Source organism: Megalobrama amblycephala, linkage group LG1 (assembly GCF_018812025.1).
Source record: "Megalobrama amblycephala isolate DHTTF-2021 linkage group LG1, ASM1881202v1, whole genome shotgun sequence".
NCBI classification, from domain to species: Eukaryota; Metazoa; Chordata; class Actinopteri; order Cypriniformes; family Xenocyprididae; genus Megalobrama; species Megalobrama amblycephala.
The window spans coordinates 68,422,543-68,439,101 of record NC_063044.1 but is presented as its reverse complement, the minus strand read 5'-3'; the positions used below and the strand labels follow the sequence as shown (position 1 = coordinate 68,439,101).

The following is a 16,559-nucleotide window of genomic DNA, read 5'->3' as shown; positions in this document are numbered from 1 at the left end:
GGCTTCATAATTGAGTCATTTGTATTCATTCTCTGTGGATGAATTGCCCACACATTTTAAGTGGAACCACCACCTGCAGTAATCACAGGCAATCTGTAAAAATAAGAGTAACAATAAACAGTTTTAAAGCAATGGTCCATTCATTATTACTTGATGTATGCTACAAACCATAAATGCTCTTACCCAAATAACCTTTTCAGAGTCAAATGTTTCTGCCTCTCCTCCAGTGTCTTTTAATGTTTCTGTCTCTTCATCAGAGTCTTTAAATGTTTTTGTCTCTCCACAAAAGTGGCACAGTTCACTTAGGTCATCTATGAGGTACAGTACACCACTAATGAAGGTGATGCACACCAAAAAGCACATCAATGGCATTCATGAGTTTAAAGCCATACCAGATTGTCGTTGCAGCATTAAAGCAATCTCCATTCTGAACCATGTTATGTCTTGTGGCTCACTGGAGAAGTCAATTGTAGAATTTTGCAGAATGTGTTCTGCAAACTGAAGTATTAAGACAAATTAACTACCATTTTAATGAACATTTAATATTTTTATATAATGCTATATCACACCTTCAAAGCAAACATGACATGAAACGCCACTCTGAAGAGGGTGAGGTGATTGATTGATTTCATTAGTGCCCTTTGAAATTATACCTATGTTAATTTTGTTAAGAATGTTATATTGCGTCCTTGCATCTTGCATGTGAAAAATATCAAAGAAGGCAATAATGACAACATATAGTTTTATCCATATTTATTTATTCATTTTTATTTCATATCAGGAACAAAATGTAACATAATATCAGTTTCCCTTGTGACAATAATTTGAGGAACTCAAATTTTATCATGTGTACTTTGGAAACAGTGAACATTGTTAATACATTTTGTATACTATATAATAAACATGTCATCTCTGTATTTTTGCAATAATAATAATAAAGCTAAAAAATAAAAAGGCAGTAATGAGGCATCAAGTTTGGACATCAGCATGGACATAAGCTAATTTGTAGCAGGCACAATTCAACTGAATAAATTCAGGCATAATAAACTAAATTCAGGCATAATACATAAACTATGAACAAGTTCAAAATTAATTCAATTTACAGAAATAAAACTGGACTGCCAGATTCATTTTATTATGCTACAGTGCAAGACATTTAAATGTAGCGCCAATATTTTTGTCCTTCTTCGCTTTCCGTTCATCCAGCGGTGTTTCATGACGCATGCGCTGTCAGCAGGGGGAACACACATTCCAAAGGGAACAGAATCGGCTGCCGTCGCCATCTGTCAGTCTGCGATGTCACTTGATTGAACTGGTCAGAATTCCCAACATCGAGCGATGTATTGCGCTTTCATTGTTTTATTAAATAAATTATCCATTGTGACAATATTCACCTGAAAACTTTTCGAAACATCCCCCCCTCTGTTTTTTTTCACAAATCGCACCCTGTATATATATATATATCCTATATTTAATATGGATGCTGGAAGTTGGACAACAGTTGGACGTTTCTTGACCAGTCGCTCTGCTCTTAAGGATCCAGTCATTTGATTCCCTTTATTTTCTCGTCATATTTAATCGTCTTTGCATTAGGATTTAGTTTTAGGCAGTATGGTCCGACAATGTTTACTTTAGCCCGCTGCATTTTGTAGATTATATTGTTTTTCATGCTAATTTTTAATGCCAGAACACTAGCCTGCTATGCCAGCCCATGTAAACGGGCCAAACATACCCATAATTCTTTGCGTTCTGATGACGTTGCCGCCCAGTTGGTCACATGTCTTAGCGATCTCTATACTCGTGAAAAGAATGTGCTTTTGGGTTGAAATTGTCATCATGCTGCACGGATATAATGCAAATGAAACACCCTGTTGATGTTGATTTGAGTTAAATAAGAAGCGAAGTACCGCTGAAACGTGTTGTTTTTGAAATCATGAGGAATGTTGTGGCTCGTGTAAATTAGTCTTCAGACATGCGTGTCAATCTATCGCTTGACTCTTCTTTCTAGGGAAATCACTAACAAAATGCACACAAAAGTGTCCCTGCTCTTTGATATACAAACATAATGAACTTTTTTTTTAACTTTATGAGGAAAAAAATATATGAGGGCAGATTCGAACCACTGATAATTAGTGCACTGCTGAACCTCTGACTCTATTAACAAAAAATCAACCACGATACCATTAGAGAACACCAATACTAATCAAGGATCTATCTATAATATAATATTGGTATTTAATGTGGGGCACAGGGCACCCACCGGCAGAAACAGAAATCAGCGCCTATGACTGACAGGCCCATTATTTTAAAGAGTTTCTCCTAAATCGGCAAGTTAGGAGCTACTTTTAGCCTTAAGATGTTTTGTGAATACGGCCCCAGTAAGAAATGATACTAAACAAAGATACAATAACTGCTGAAAGTGAGCTGTTATGTCAGATCACTCTTTCAATAGGAAACAATATCCCACCTTTATTAGTCAATCAAACCTTGAAAATGATCTGTGGGCAAAAAACAAAAGAAAACCCAGAAACAAAATAATCGTTCATTAATCGTAATTGAGGTAAAATGTTCAATTAATTGAGGTTTTGATTTCAGGTCATAATTGTCCAGCCCTAACTTAAGTGTGCAGCTTCTTTTTGCTGTGGATCTTCTCATGTGTTTTCAGATTTGATGATTGATTGAATCTCTTTTCACAATGTGAACACTTGTAAGGTTTTTCTCCAGTGTGGATCTTCTCATGTTTTTTCAGAGATGATGACACATTGAATCTCTTGTCACAGTGTGAACACTTGTAAGGTTTTTCTCCAGTGTGAATCCTCTGGTGCCGTTTTAAACAGTTTGCTGAAATAAAAATCTTCTCACACTCAAAACACACAAACTCTCTCACACCAGTGTGTATTTTCTCATGTCTATGAAAACTTTGCAGCCATGAAAAACTCTTTCCACACACAGAACATGAATGTGGCTTCTCCTTCGTATGAACTGTCAGGTGTCTCTTCAGAGATAATGCCAATGGAAATGTTTTCCCACATTGATCACATGTGAACAGCTTCTCTCCAGTGTGCATCCTCATGTGAACATCAAGACTTTGTTTGTATGGGAAACTGTTTCCACATTGTCCACATACATATGGCTTCTCTCCAGTGTGAATCTTCATGTGACGCTTAAGATTTTGTTTGTTTGAGAAACTCTTTCTACACTGAGTGCAGGTTGTAGATTTCTTGGTTCTTCTTTCTTTTAGTCTTTGAGCAACTCAAAGGTTTTTCTCCAGGTTTGACATGATGTTTCTCCTCCACTTCACTCAGTTCTTCACTCTCCTCCTCCTCTTTAATCATATCTCAAATGGAAAAAAAAATAACTTTTTCAGTACATCAAAATAATCCAGAGAGAAATACACATATATATAAAAGTGAGCCCTGATGTAATAGCAGAAACTAGACAATATTACCATCACATTGATGCCTTTTTAATGAATGAATATTAAGTAATGTCCCTGAAACTTTCTATGAATAAGGATCATTGATCTTCATTTATTATTTTTAAAACATTATTGACAAATCCCATGTTTCTGTAGTGAGAACTTCAAGATGGAGTAAGTAAATTTTGAAAATCACAGTTTGGAAGTTAGTCCGCCGACACCAACATCAATCGCGTAACCAATCAGCATTAGGGGGCGTGGCTATAACATCAAAGAGAGAGAACGAGTAAGAGGGAGATTTGAGAAGAAGAAAAAACAATACAAAAGAGCTCAAACGAACATCACTAGAATCCTGCATTTATTTTCGAAAAGCTTTCCAGCGGTGAGTAAAAAAATATTAAATTAAATCATTATTTTGTTGTGCGTCAGCTGTGATAAACAGACATCCACTCTCATTACTGTGTAACAGTGGCCAGACAGAGTTGAGCAGGTAAACCACTTCACACTGACGACTGCTAGAGAATGAGGTGTTTAGCGTCATTGTTAGTGCTCTCGCCTCGCCTGCCAGCAGTGATCGGCCGGGGTTCAAGACCGACTCTGAGCAACATTGGAGTGTGAGTTTTGGAGGCGGAGCAATGAAGAGAGGGGTGGGTTTGTTTGGGTTGATTTCTAATATCAACAATGTCCAATCTACTTATCCCATCTTGAAATATATTTGAGCAACAGCACAATAATATAATCTAAACATTTAAAAAATATACAATACTTCTATCATTTTAATACCAATTTTTAGATTGATATTTATTTTACCAAAAGCTTTTTTATTAAAGGCTTACAGACAATAAAAAATATAAAATCATCAAGGAGCCATTGGCTCCTATAATTTTTTTTAATAACCAAACAACAAGGGACTTTTTTTTTAATCACTTACTTTTATATCTCCCCTTTACAGTTTGAGCATTTTTATCTTATCTCTGATTTTTCTGGGAAATAAATGTCACTGTTTTCACTTATGTTAACAATAACATATTAACAATAATAACATTAAATAATACTTATTTCTATAAGTTTGTTGTTGAGTTATGGAACAGTATTTGTCATCGTTTATAACCCATTTTTTGTACAATAAATTATTCAAAGAATAACAACCTGAGAAACTTACAGAAAGAACAAGCAGAATTCAACATTGCTTAGTTCTGGTGAGTTGTGCTAAACTTCGATTACGATTTCTTTAGACATTGTTTTTCAAGAGGTAACAGCCAGGATAAACGCACTTGTCCAAACGCAACTTATTGAAACTTTGTTCAGTTCCGTCCTCATATTTTTTTTTCTCATTAAAACCAAAGGTGCTCATCAGTTATTGTATATCAAGAGCAAATACAAATTTGTGTGCATTTTTGTTTTTGTGCTTTTAGCAGAAAAATCGCTCGATCTGTGTGAAGACTGCGCATTGTGCACGAGCGCCAAGAGAACTGATAACGGCAACGAGCAAAAACAACTAACGCCAGTGAGAGATCGCCTCTTATTTATCACAGACCAACGAATTTCTTATCGAATGCCTACAATAAGCCTAGCCTACTTTGAGGAAACTATTCAATATTCCACAGAATGAATAGTCTTGTTTTATTTGTTATATATCATTATGTCGTTGTATTAGAAACACCCTCGCAGAATTAACATTCTCAACATGAGTCAGGGGAAATTGTGCATCTCTTTAGTTTACAGATTACATTGCAGGAGAATATTTGTTTTAAACGTGAATTATTTGATTTAAAAGTAGACATTTCATGTTTTCTTTAGACCTATGTTTCATGTTTGTGTGATAATTATTCGCTGAGTATCAGTTAACTTTTTAGACGTTTCAGAAAGATTAAAAGACCGATGAAAGCGCATTCTGTTTTTTTGGTTGTTTTTTCATTTTACAAAAGCAGAAGGTTTAGTTTTTACTGTGAGCATGCACAAATAAAAGTAGACCATTTGTAGTTTGTGATGATGTCTTGCACTAATCTTTATCGGCAAAAATGACGGAGTAGGCCTATTTTAAGTTTCAGCTGTCATGAGGAAAAATCCATCAGAAAGCGCCAGCGCGATCGTCGGCCCGAGGGCCAAAAAACATAGTTTCATATTTATGTTTAAATATTAAACTATAATAATATAGTAATATAATAATAATAGTTTTTAAATTTCATTTATGTTGATTATGAAAAGTGAACAGCATGTCTAAGATAGGCTAATATGATGAGCAGTATGTTGGGAGACATGCAGTGGGTCAGACGGGATTTTCACCACTTCATTTTTACCACTTCAAGTTTTGTTTTGAGTAAGCCTTTCTTTAAAGTGAATTTCGTTTTATATAAATAGTATCTTATTTTTAATCAATGTTTATCAACCATTTGCCTGGATTTACTAAATAGGAAGAAAACCAAGAACGTCATAATTAATTGATAAGATATTGTTGGTCGAACAATATGGTTTAGTTGAACATTATTTGTAGACATACTGGAACTTTAAAATGGTCATTAATACTCTTGTTATACTGTTTAAGGTACTGAAGACTTTTATGCCCTTAAATTTATCTGAGCAAGAGCGGAGTAAAATAATGAAAGTGATCAGCATGATTGATATTCAAAACGGTAACGCTGCATTGTACAGAAGAGGATTAGGGCCAAGCAATAATAAAAAAAAAATAAAACCATTTTGAGATTAAAGTTGTTAAATTTCCAGAAAAAAATCGTCAAATTTCGAGAAAAAAGTCGAAATAAAATGTTGAGAATAAAGTCATTAAATTACGAGAAAAAACTTGTTAAATTTCAAGAAAAATGTCGAGATAAAATGTTGAGAAACATTTTATGTTTCTCAACATTTTCTCCTAACATTCTCAACATGTTAGGAGAAAAAAAAATTTAAATTTCGAGAAAAAAGTTGAGATAAAAATGTTGAGAATAAAGTAATTAAATTTCGAGAAAAAAATCGAGATAAAATGTTGAGAATAAAGTCATTAATGTTACGTAGGCAGAGATCCAAGTGCAGCATTTATTTACAGTGAGCATAGTCGTACAGGCAGGGTCAATCAGGAGCAAACAGGAACAGCAAGGGACAGGCAGAATCGTAGTCAGGAAACAGGCAATGGTCAGGCTAGGCAGATATCACTCACAGAACAGTATAACAGGCAAGGGTCAGGACAGGCAGCAACGGGTCAAGAACGGGTAACAGACAGGAACAGTAACAACAGGCAGACAGGATATAAACGCTCGGAAATGACACACAAGGTAATCAAGACTTCGCAAACTGGTGGTGTGAGTGTGAGTCCTTTATAGTCCTGATAATGAGCTGCAGCTGGGTGTGGTGATCAGTGTGGTGTGCTAGGGTGGATGTGGCAACAGGTGATAGGTGGAGTGAGTGCATGTGATTGACAGGGGGGGATGATGGGAAATGTAGTCCGGAACTGACAGGATTCGTGACAATTAAATTGTTTTCGTAATTTAACGACTTTTTTTCTCATAATTTAATGACTTAACCCTTTACAGCACAGCGTTGCCCTCAGGCAACGGAAAGTTTTTTTAAGCCCTATGTTTAGTAAATTTTTCTTTAAATGATAACAACCAATTAGAAAGGTCGAGAAAGTACCAAAGAACAGTTCAGTAAGGTGTTGGAGTCAATATCAAGCACCATTTAAAGGTGGGACGTCCTGTTCTGACACATGGTCACAGGAGCACATGGTGTGAGAAGAAGGCAATATTATTTGCTTTAGTAATCTTATTTAAAACGACATGAACTGTACATAAAAAATATGTGTGTGTGTGTGTGTGTATGAAGGTGTAGAGAAGCCTTTTGTCAGGTTTTATGAAGTTTTTTTTATTTTGCATGTTCAGAAATTCAGTTTTTCTTTTCGTTGCCTCAGGGCAACGTTGTGCGATAAGGGGTACTTTTCGAAGAGGTTTTAGAGAGTACCTCTCATTGGCAACAATGTATTATAAGAAGGGAAGATGCAAGATTCCTGGGTGTGCAGGAACACCCAAAGTGATGTGCAAAAATTGTAACATACACCACTATTTCACAGCAGAGAAGAAGTGCTTTTTGAAGTTTCGTACAGAGTGAAATCGTATTACATGAAGTACATTATATGGCATAGCACACTACATGATACAGACCTATGCATGCATCAAATTCAATATATCAGTGTCTTTCAAGTGTTTTTCCCTTTTTACTTAATGATTTCTTGAAATTTTTTTTTTTTTTAAAAATTGATTTTGATGATAATTTTCTCTATGACTCTGTACCATTGTCGCACAACAGGGCAACGAAAAAATATTTTGGGATTGGGGGAGGGTGGGGGGATTTTTTTTTTTTTAATCAACAAAATGTTCCCAAATGAACCAAAAAATTATGTGGAATATTTTTTTTTTTTCATGTGCCATCAACATGTGTGCAGTAGAGGGTTAATAGCTCAGTGAGGCCTCTAATGCCAGCGAGTTAATTTACACTTTCTGTGTCCAGCGTTTTTTTTTTGCTGCACAAAAGGTATTCTTAATATGCATTCTTGTGTTTGTGAAACGTCATCAGTCTCTAATAAAACGTAGTTATGAAGAGCTTAAATATTATTAGAAATGTATTTTATGAAACATCTTCATGAAAATAAAATTAGCCTTGTTTCAGTCTAGAAATGCACTGCAGCTAAAGCTGAAGATAATTTTGAGAAAACATCTAAAATGCCAACTGATGTTTATTGTCATCCTCTAAGCATCTATTCAGTGTCTCTATTGTTTTGTGGTTCAAACTGCCCCATTCAGTTTCAGTCTCTCCTGCACACATTCACAGCTCTCTCATGAATTCCAAGGATGAATAGGTTGTTTGCAATCACATGGTTCTGGTGACGCGCGAAATTTCGGTGGAGGGCAAGCAGTGAAAATTATTATGGAAGAGATGGAGAAAAGTCCTTTCTGTGCTGGTTTTGAAAGTTTTAAACAGAAAATCACAACATACGTTGGACGTGATTCTTGTGTTATGAAGAGGAGCGACTTTTTTACTGAATTGAAAGACTTGATTGCCATCGAGGAGGTAGATATAGAGAATGTGAAGCTGCCGTCACGCCGTGTTCAGTTCTAGATTGATTTGTTTATATCGCATTGCCTTTCTGCTGAAGTTATGGCAGTATTTTAATTTTTTGTCATGATTGTGAAGAATGTCGCCATTGTTGGTCATTTATGCTGAATCGAGAATTGTAATAGGAACTCACAATATCAATCGGGGAAAAAGACTGGAGGGTGTAACGTTAATACGATTTTAGTCTTGGTTGAGGAGGTGAGGGAAGACGACTAGCAAATGTAATAATGTATTTGGTTTTTGTGTAATAATTAACATTATGTTTGCGAGTATGACTCACTCGCTTGTGAACGATTATAACTTGCACACACCCAAAATTATGTAACTGTTATGTAATTGCAACTTTATCTTGTGACCAAAGTTTCGTCATGGTGACGTAATGTCGTGGCAACCGGAAAAGTGAAAGGTGCCTATACGTCACCACAATGTAACTTTGTGAAGTTGCTAGTTAGTAACTGCGACGTCGTGGCAACGTTGTGTATCAATAGTTGAGTGTTGGTTATCATTTGGTAATTATTATATTTATTTATTTTTCTATGGGCGGACAATTAACCTAATTTATGTCCTATGGGAAAGTGAATATTTACAAAGACAACATTAAAACTACAGTTACATTTACATGCTTCCAACAAATAAATGTCGACTTCTGTCAGCTTGTTAAACATTTATTTTATTTTCTACCATATGATGGCTGAAGCAGCAGTGCGTGACTGTTTTCATGGTAACCACATCAACATTGTGAACGAATTCTACAAAACTGAAGTGAAAACACCAAATTATCATTCAATAGGATAAAATATCTTCTCCTCCCTGCAAATATTTAATCAAGACAAAAACAAAAGGTAAGCAGGTATCCATATTCATTTCAGTATCAGCAGACGCAAAATGCTGTAAAAGGCGTCAACTTTTAAAGTAAAAATAATGAAATAAGTTATAAAAAACGGTATATGTTATGTAAACGATATAAACACCTTCTGGGTTCTCGATTTTAACGATTTGAGCAACCATAAACAACGCAAATCATGCGAATTTTGAGTTTTTGATAGAATTATATAGAAAAATCCCTGCTCTCCAGACTCATTCGTGCTGCTGCTGTGACGTCATGTGCAAACAACCTATAAGTAAACTTACTCAAATTTAACTTGATAAACTACAACTTCAGGATATTAAATAAAGTATTTTTAAAAAAATACTTTCAGTGCATTGATACAATAATCATTTTCAGCACACAGTGGATGTGCTGTGGTTTCTCTCATGTCTTTTCAGAGATGATGACTGACTGAATCTCTTGTCACAGTGTGAACACTTGTAAGGTTTTTCTCCAGTGTGACTCCTCTCATGTCTTTTCAGAGATGATGAACAACTGAATCTCTTGTCACAGTGTGAACACTTGTAAGGTTTTTCTCCAGAGTGAATTCTCTGGTGTTTTTTTAAATCGCCCCCTGTAGTAAAAATCTTCTCACATTCAAAGCACATGAACTCTCTCACACCAGTGTGTATTTTCTGATGTACTTTTAAATGTGCCAGCTGTGAAAAACTCTTTCCACACACAGAACATGAATATGGCTTCACCTTTGTATGAACTGTCAGGTGTGTCTTCAGGTGTGATGCCCTAATAAATGTTTTTCCACATTGATCACATGTGAACGGCTTCTCTCCAGTGTGGATCCTCATGTGAATCTCTAGACTAGAATTGGTTGTGAAACCTTTCCCACACTGATCACATGTGAATGGTTTCTCTCCAGTGTGAGTCTTCATGTGACGCTCAAGATATTTAGTTGTGAAACTCTTTCCACACTGAGTGCAGGTTGTAGATTTCTTGGCTCTTCTTTTCTTTAAAAATGTGTTTTTAGTCTTTGAGCGACTCAAAGGTTTTTCTCCAGGTTTGACGTGATGTTTCTCCTCCACTTCACTCAGTTCTTCACTCTCCTCCTCCTCTTTAATCATATCTAAAATGGAAGAAAAAATAAAATTATTTTCAGTACATCAAAATAATCCAAAGAGAGAAATATACACATATATATAAAAGTGAGCCCTGATGTAATAGCAGAAACTAGACAATATTATCATCACTTTGATGCCTTTTTATAAATTAATGAATGTTAAGTAATGTCCCTGAAACTTTCTATGAATGAGGATCATTGATCTTCAATTATTATTTTAAAAACATTATAGACAAATCCCATGTTTCTGTAGTGAGAACTTCAAGGTGGAGTAAGTAGATTTTGAAAATCACAGTTTGGAAGTTATCTCATTTAATCTCATTCATTTAATTACTTCAACACATCAAATGATGTGATAGGCTACTGGTCACAGAACATGCAAATAACTTCAAATTCATCTGTCATAAAGTGTGAATTTGTATGCAAAAATATCTCTCGCAAATTAACATTTTTAGTCGCCAATGCGACCATTTTAGGCGCAGTCTGGAGCCCTGGCTTAGTTCACATAAAAATTCAAATTCTGTTAATTACCCGTAAGACCCTCTTTCATCTTTGGAATATAAATTAAAATGTTTTTGATGAAATCTGATGGCTCAGTGAGGCCTCTAATGCCAGCGAGTTAATTTACACTTTCAGAGCCCAGCGTTTTTTTGGTGCACAAAAGGTATTCTTAATATGCATTCTTGTGTTTGTAAAACGTCATCAGTCGCTAATAAAAATAGTTATGAAGAGCTTAAATATTATTAAAAATGTATTTTATGAAACATCTTTATGAAAATAAAATTAGCCTTGTTTCAGTCTAGAAATGCACTGCAGCTAAAGCCATATTCTGTTTCAAATCTGAAGATCATTTTGAGAAAACATCTAAAATGCTAACTGATGTTTATTGTCATCCTCTAAGCATCTATTCAGTGTCTCTATTGTTTTGTGGTGCAAACTGCCCCATTCAGTTTCAGTCTCTCCTGCACACATTCACAGCTCTCCGGCTTGGTTATGGCTCTAATTATAATTCTTTTGTCATTATTGTAATTACTGATGACTCTCTATTCACACTGTTTTTTTTGTTTCTTCTCACTTCACCTTCTTTCAAACATTCAAATGAGCTTTACTATTCAAACAGCTGCATAAGGGCTAGCTAGCATGTTAGCTTAGCACACCATCAAAACACGACAATTTATGAGATTAAAACCATGTTTTTGCTCCAAATTAACTCACTATAATGCAAGTCGAGTGTTTAATGAAAGTCTCACTCTCTGACTTTCTGCTCGAGGGTGCCCTCTGGCTTCCAGTATGAATGAAAGTGCTCCATAATGCTCACATTGCCACATTTAAGAGTAAAAATTGAATAAATATTACTCCTCTCTAAAGAAATTTGACGTAAACATATGAGAATATATAAATATTTCTCTAAATGTACACACTTTTGAACAAAAAGCCACATGACATTGTTTAGTCTATTAGTTTCATGACGACTAATTTTTTATCATTGGATGCAGCTGAGGTTCATAATTTATATTAAAATATTGACTCACTTGATGTTTCATTTTCATAACTTTCAAGACATTACTGTCACTATAAGATTTTCAGAATAAAACAGAAGTTATACTGAAGCTTGAGGTAATTACAATCTTTTACACTAAAACTAACTTTAAAACATTAAAACAAAGAACAAATTAGTGCACCAACATTCTCCAGCAGGTTAAAATAATATTAGTTTGATCTGATGTTGACAATTAATATGAAAGTTCCTCAAACCTCCCTTTACTGACCATTTGTTGAAAACAAACATTTGTACCATTTCAGTTTGACTGTTTATCTAACTGTGCAGAAGTGTTTGAATCTTTCTAACATGAATGTTGTTCAGCATCATGAATGAATGAAGAATAAACACCAACCTCTTTGTTCTTCAGTATCTTCAGTGTGTTTCATTCTGCAGGGTTCTGGATCACTCATGTTCTCACTGTCCTCTTTAATAAACTCAGTCTTTGCAGATTTAAGCTCTTCCTGATGCTCTGATGGGAATATTCCAGCATTTATTGGGGAATTGCAGTGGGAGGAGCTTCACTGATGACGTGATTTCAGTGGGAGGAGCTTAATTGACTGTGAAGTCCAGTGTGGGAGGAGCATCACTGATGATGTGACTGCGATGGGAGGAGCTGATCTGCCAAAATCAAACATATATCAGTTTGAGTTTGTTTTAATAATAAATGACACTTGTTAGCATTTATGCATGTCTGTCTGTTTATTGTAAATTAACTGATGATAATTCGTAAATTATGTTTATTGCTAATCCTAACATTATTCTGCTTCTTCATTCAACAGTCAGATATCAAGAAATACAAAAAAAAAAAAAAAAAAAATACAAGTAATGTAATGCCACTTCTTGCAATTATAAATGATGGTAAGAAAAACAATTGAAAGCATAAACTCTGTTGACAGCAATGAAATGAGCTTTAAGTGTCAATTTACAGCAGATCTGAAGACATCAGCATAATAAATGAGGTGAAAACAGGAACTATTGACATGAAATAAAGAGTGTTTTCAGCAGTTTCTCTGTTAATATTGACGATCCTCAGACTATCAACACTCATTCAACAACACTCTTAGTCCGGATTTTATATTTAAACATATAATTACAATATACACTTAAAACATTAAAGTTTGATTGCATTACTTATAAAATATAAGTATATTCTACTAATTTGTGTATGTAATTTGAATGTGTTAATAAATTTAAGTTAAATGCACTTGAATTATGAAGTTTTTCTCCTGACCACGCCTCCTACACACTGGTTTTCTGCAGGTAACCATGCCATTTTGTTGTGGTGTGTGAATTCAAGGAGCTGTTGATGAGCAGTTGCAACATTTGTTATGGCAAGTTCTACGGACATTTTTTCCAAACATTTACCTTTTTATAGTTTTTTTCCCCCTGAGAGACTGTTTTTTGTTTAAACGACGGAACTTTTTTTCTCCGGTTAGCTAGTGTTCTCTCTCGCGTGCGGTGGACATCACCGTGCATGAACCCCTGATCGGCGAGTTCGACGAGCGTTATTTCGTCTTTTCCCTTCTATTGTTTCTTTTTCACTCGAAGAGCAGTTGTTGGCCGTGGAAACTTTGTTTGACCGTCTGGCCGTCGCCGAACACCGTGCCTGCGCTTCCAGCAGAGGAGAGAGGATGAAGCGCGATGAATGGTGAGTGCAATAATGTCATCATTACCATAATTATAAGATTCCAGCTTGTAAAACACATTCACGTTCTTGTAGAACTTGTAATTGTTATAAACCTGTAAACTGGGAATGTTTGGGGAGCTCCTACTTGTACCAGATGACCACTGTACCACCTGACTGCTGCAGATTAATTTAGCCATTGATAGGGTTGCCATAGAAATGCATAATTCCCAGTACAAGGATGTTAACAGCTCTGAGTTGAATGTCACATGTTGTCATCTCGGAATTATGATAATTACGACATGGTGTGAACGCAGCATATGATTTGGAGTATTTGACAATAGCATTATCTGATGCATTATTATATGATAATGTCTTTGTCAATCTTTTTCTTCCTCTGCTAGGTTGCAGCTGACAAGGACTCATACAGGCAAACTCCAGTGAGAATCCTCTGTGTTGATCTGTAAAGTGCTCAGCTAAACCCATCTAGAGTGAGGATCGTCTTGGAAGGATGTTTGGTGATGGATGAACTGACCAACCAGTCCTTTTTTCGGACTGATTTATGCCCTGAAACTGGACTACCCTAACTGTATGAAAAATACTTTATATTCAGCAGGTAATGCTCAACCTAGGAAAATGTGAGGTGGCACATAAAATGGATACTTTACTGCCAATATTGTGAACTCAGGAGTGTAAACAAACCATATAGTTTTGATGCAATTTGTTGTGATTCTGAGATAAACTATTCATGTCCTTAACAATAAGCTGATTTGTTAAAACTATTTTTTTTTTCCACGTTTTATAAGGAAATGTTTTCAGGACATGAAATTTTGTTGTATTTGGAATTGAATTAAAATAAAAATGAATGAATGTACCTTTTATTTGCTTTTTTTTCTTAATTTTGTAGTAAAATAGAAATTGATATATAAATTAACTTGCTTAGTACATTGAACTTAAATATGCTATGTGTAATAACTACAAAGTAATTAATATTACAAAACATTTTAAGTTAAATTAATTCAAATTATTAAGTTCACATTACTTAATTTTTTTAGGGCGACAAGTTAAGTAAATTCAACTTATCCGGGCTAACAGTGAATGAGTTTAAAATGATCAAAACTAACTACTTCCATCACTATCTTTACTGTAAAACAAAGTTTGCTTGTGTAGTGTTTTGAGTTTTGTGACCATTCCAGCAAACTTTAAATCATTCCCTCAGAATTATATTTCTATTTTATTTTCATGTCTCTATGTACATTTTATATCCTTATAAGAGTATGGGAAAATTGTTCATTTTTTGTTTTAAAATAATATATTCAGTTTTATGTCTGCCCCTCTTGTTAGAACAAGAACTGGTCTGCGTCAAAGAATATACACTAACAAGAAGCGACAGTCAATAGAACATTAAATTGAAAAACTGGCGCCCAGCAGCAGCCCTGCTGGTTTTTCACAAATCCTTTGCTCTCTAGAAACCCAGCCAGTTTGGGTTAAAATTCTTTAAAAGGCTTATAAACACTGAATTATTAACAACATATTAAATTAAGGATATGCATCAGAAAAATTGGGAATGTTGGACAATAAATATATGAACATAAGAGCTTGATTTTGCAGTTTTGTCTAATGTCCGTTAAAGTGAAAGTGTCCAAAAGTGTGAATTATGCGATAACGGACACAGCAATGCATCATGTATTATAAGATCATTATGTTTGTAGCGTGATCCATTAAAGGTGCCCTAGAATTGAAAATTGAATTTACCTCGGCATAGTTAAATAATTAGAGTTCAGTACATGGAAATGGCATACAGTGAGTCTCAAACACCATTGTTTCCTCCTTCAAATGTAAATCTCATTTGTTTAAAAGACCTCTGTGTTATATGCTTAGTTCTTATTGTTAATCACTTTACAATAAAGGATCACACAACCGCATGCTTCCCAGTGCTTCCACTTTGCTTCACATGCTTGCGCATCTCTATGACATCACATACACAGGACTCACAAGTCAACCATACATGGTCTGTCACATCCTGCTGACCATAAATATAACATATTGTAACACTCTGAAGAACAGGCGAATCTCAACATAACACCGACTGTGATGCAACAGTTGGGATCATTAATATGTACGCCCCCAATATTTGCATATACCAGCCCATATTCAAGGCATTAGACAAGCCAGTATTAACGTCTGGATCTGTGCACAGCTGAATCATCAGACTTTATACAGGTAAGCAAGCAAGAACAACAGCGAAAAATGGCAGATGGAGCAATATTAACTGACATGATCCATGATATCATGCTATTTTTAATGATATTTGTAAATTGTCTTTCTAAATGTTTTGTTAGCATGTTGCTAATGTACTGTTAAATGTGGTTAAAGTTACCATCGTTTATTACTGTATTCACGGAGACGAGAGCCGTCGCTATTTTCATTTTTAAACACTTGCAGTCTGTATAATTCATAAACACAACTTCATTCTTTATAAATCTCTCCAACAGTGTGTAATGTTAGCTTTAGCCACAGAGCACTATCAAACTCATTCAGAATCAAATGTTTATAATTAAATCAGATTAAACGAGTGAAATTAAGTGAACTTAATAGAGACGCTGAAAAGGCATACACAAGTTAACCTTCGCCTGGGGGCGTCGGAGTCCGTTTTTGGGCCGATGCAGGGTTCCTTACAGCGAGCACAAATGGCTCGGCCCTCAATCAAATACATGCGCGCGCTTAAACTCGAACTCTCCTTGCATCAGACCTCAGCCAGAGACTCGCGACAATAGAGTACCCCAGGGATGACGCGTTTTTGTAGGCCAACCCGAAGTTAGCGGCGCACAGGTTCCCTCGATTGAAAGCCTATTCATTTTTTCCCATAGACTTTTGGAAAATCGCAGAAAGTAAGATCTGTTTAATAAAGGGTTATGACACTTAAGC

General features: G+C 35.3%; 1 protein-coding gene across 1 annotated transcript; it reads right to left on the bottom strand.

Moving 5' to 3' along the window:
• Positions 1-2,331: 2,331 nt before the first annotated feature.
• Positions 2,332-12,417, bottom strand: LOC125275501 (gastrula zinc finger protein XlCGF52.1-like). Its single transcript, XM_048202530.1, has 4 exons — positions 12,360-12,417; positions 10,285-10,470; positions 9,851-10,203; positions 2,332-3,205 (listed from the first exon to the last, which is right to left on the bottom strand). Exons 1-4 carry the CDS (start codon positions 12,415-12,417, stop codon positions 2,618-2,620), a joined length of 1,185 nt encoding a protein of 394 aa, XP_048058487.1. The 3' UTR covers positions 2,332-2,617.
• Positions 12,418-16,559: the final 4,142 nt, after the last annotated feature.

Excerpts from the sequence above, each read along its gene's own strand:
- LOC125275501 (XM_048202530.1), bottom strand. The coding sequence starts at position 12,417 with ATGAGTGATCCAGAACCCTGCAGAATGAAACACACTGAAGATACTGAA. Across the intron at positions 10,471-12,359 it reads AGATACTGAAGAACAAAGAG|ATATGATTAAAGAGGAGGAG; the intron begins GTTGGTGTTTAT and ends CTTCCATTTTAG. Across the intron at positions 10,204-10,284 it reads CACAACTAAATATCTTGAGC|AGATTCACATGAGGATCCAC; the intron begins GTCACATGAAGA and ends ATTCTAGTCTAG.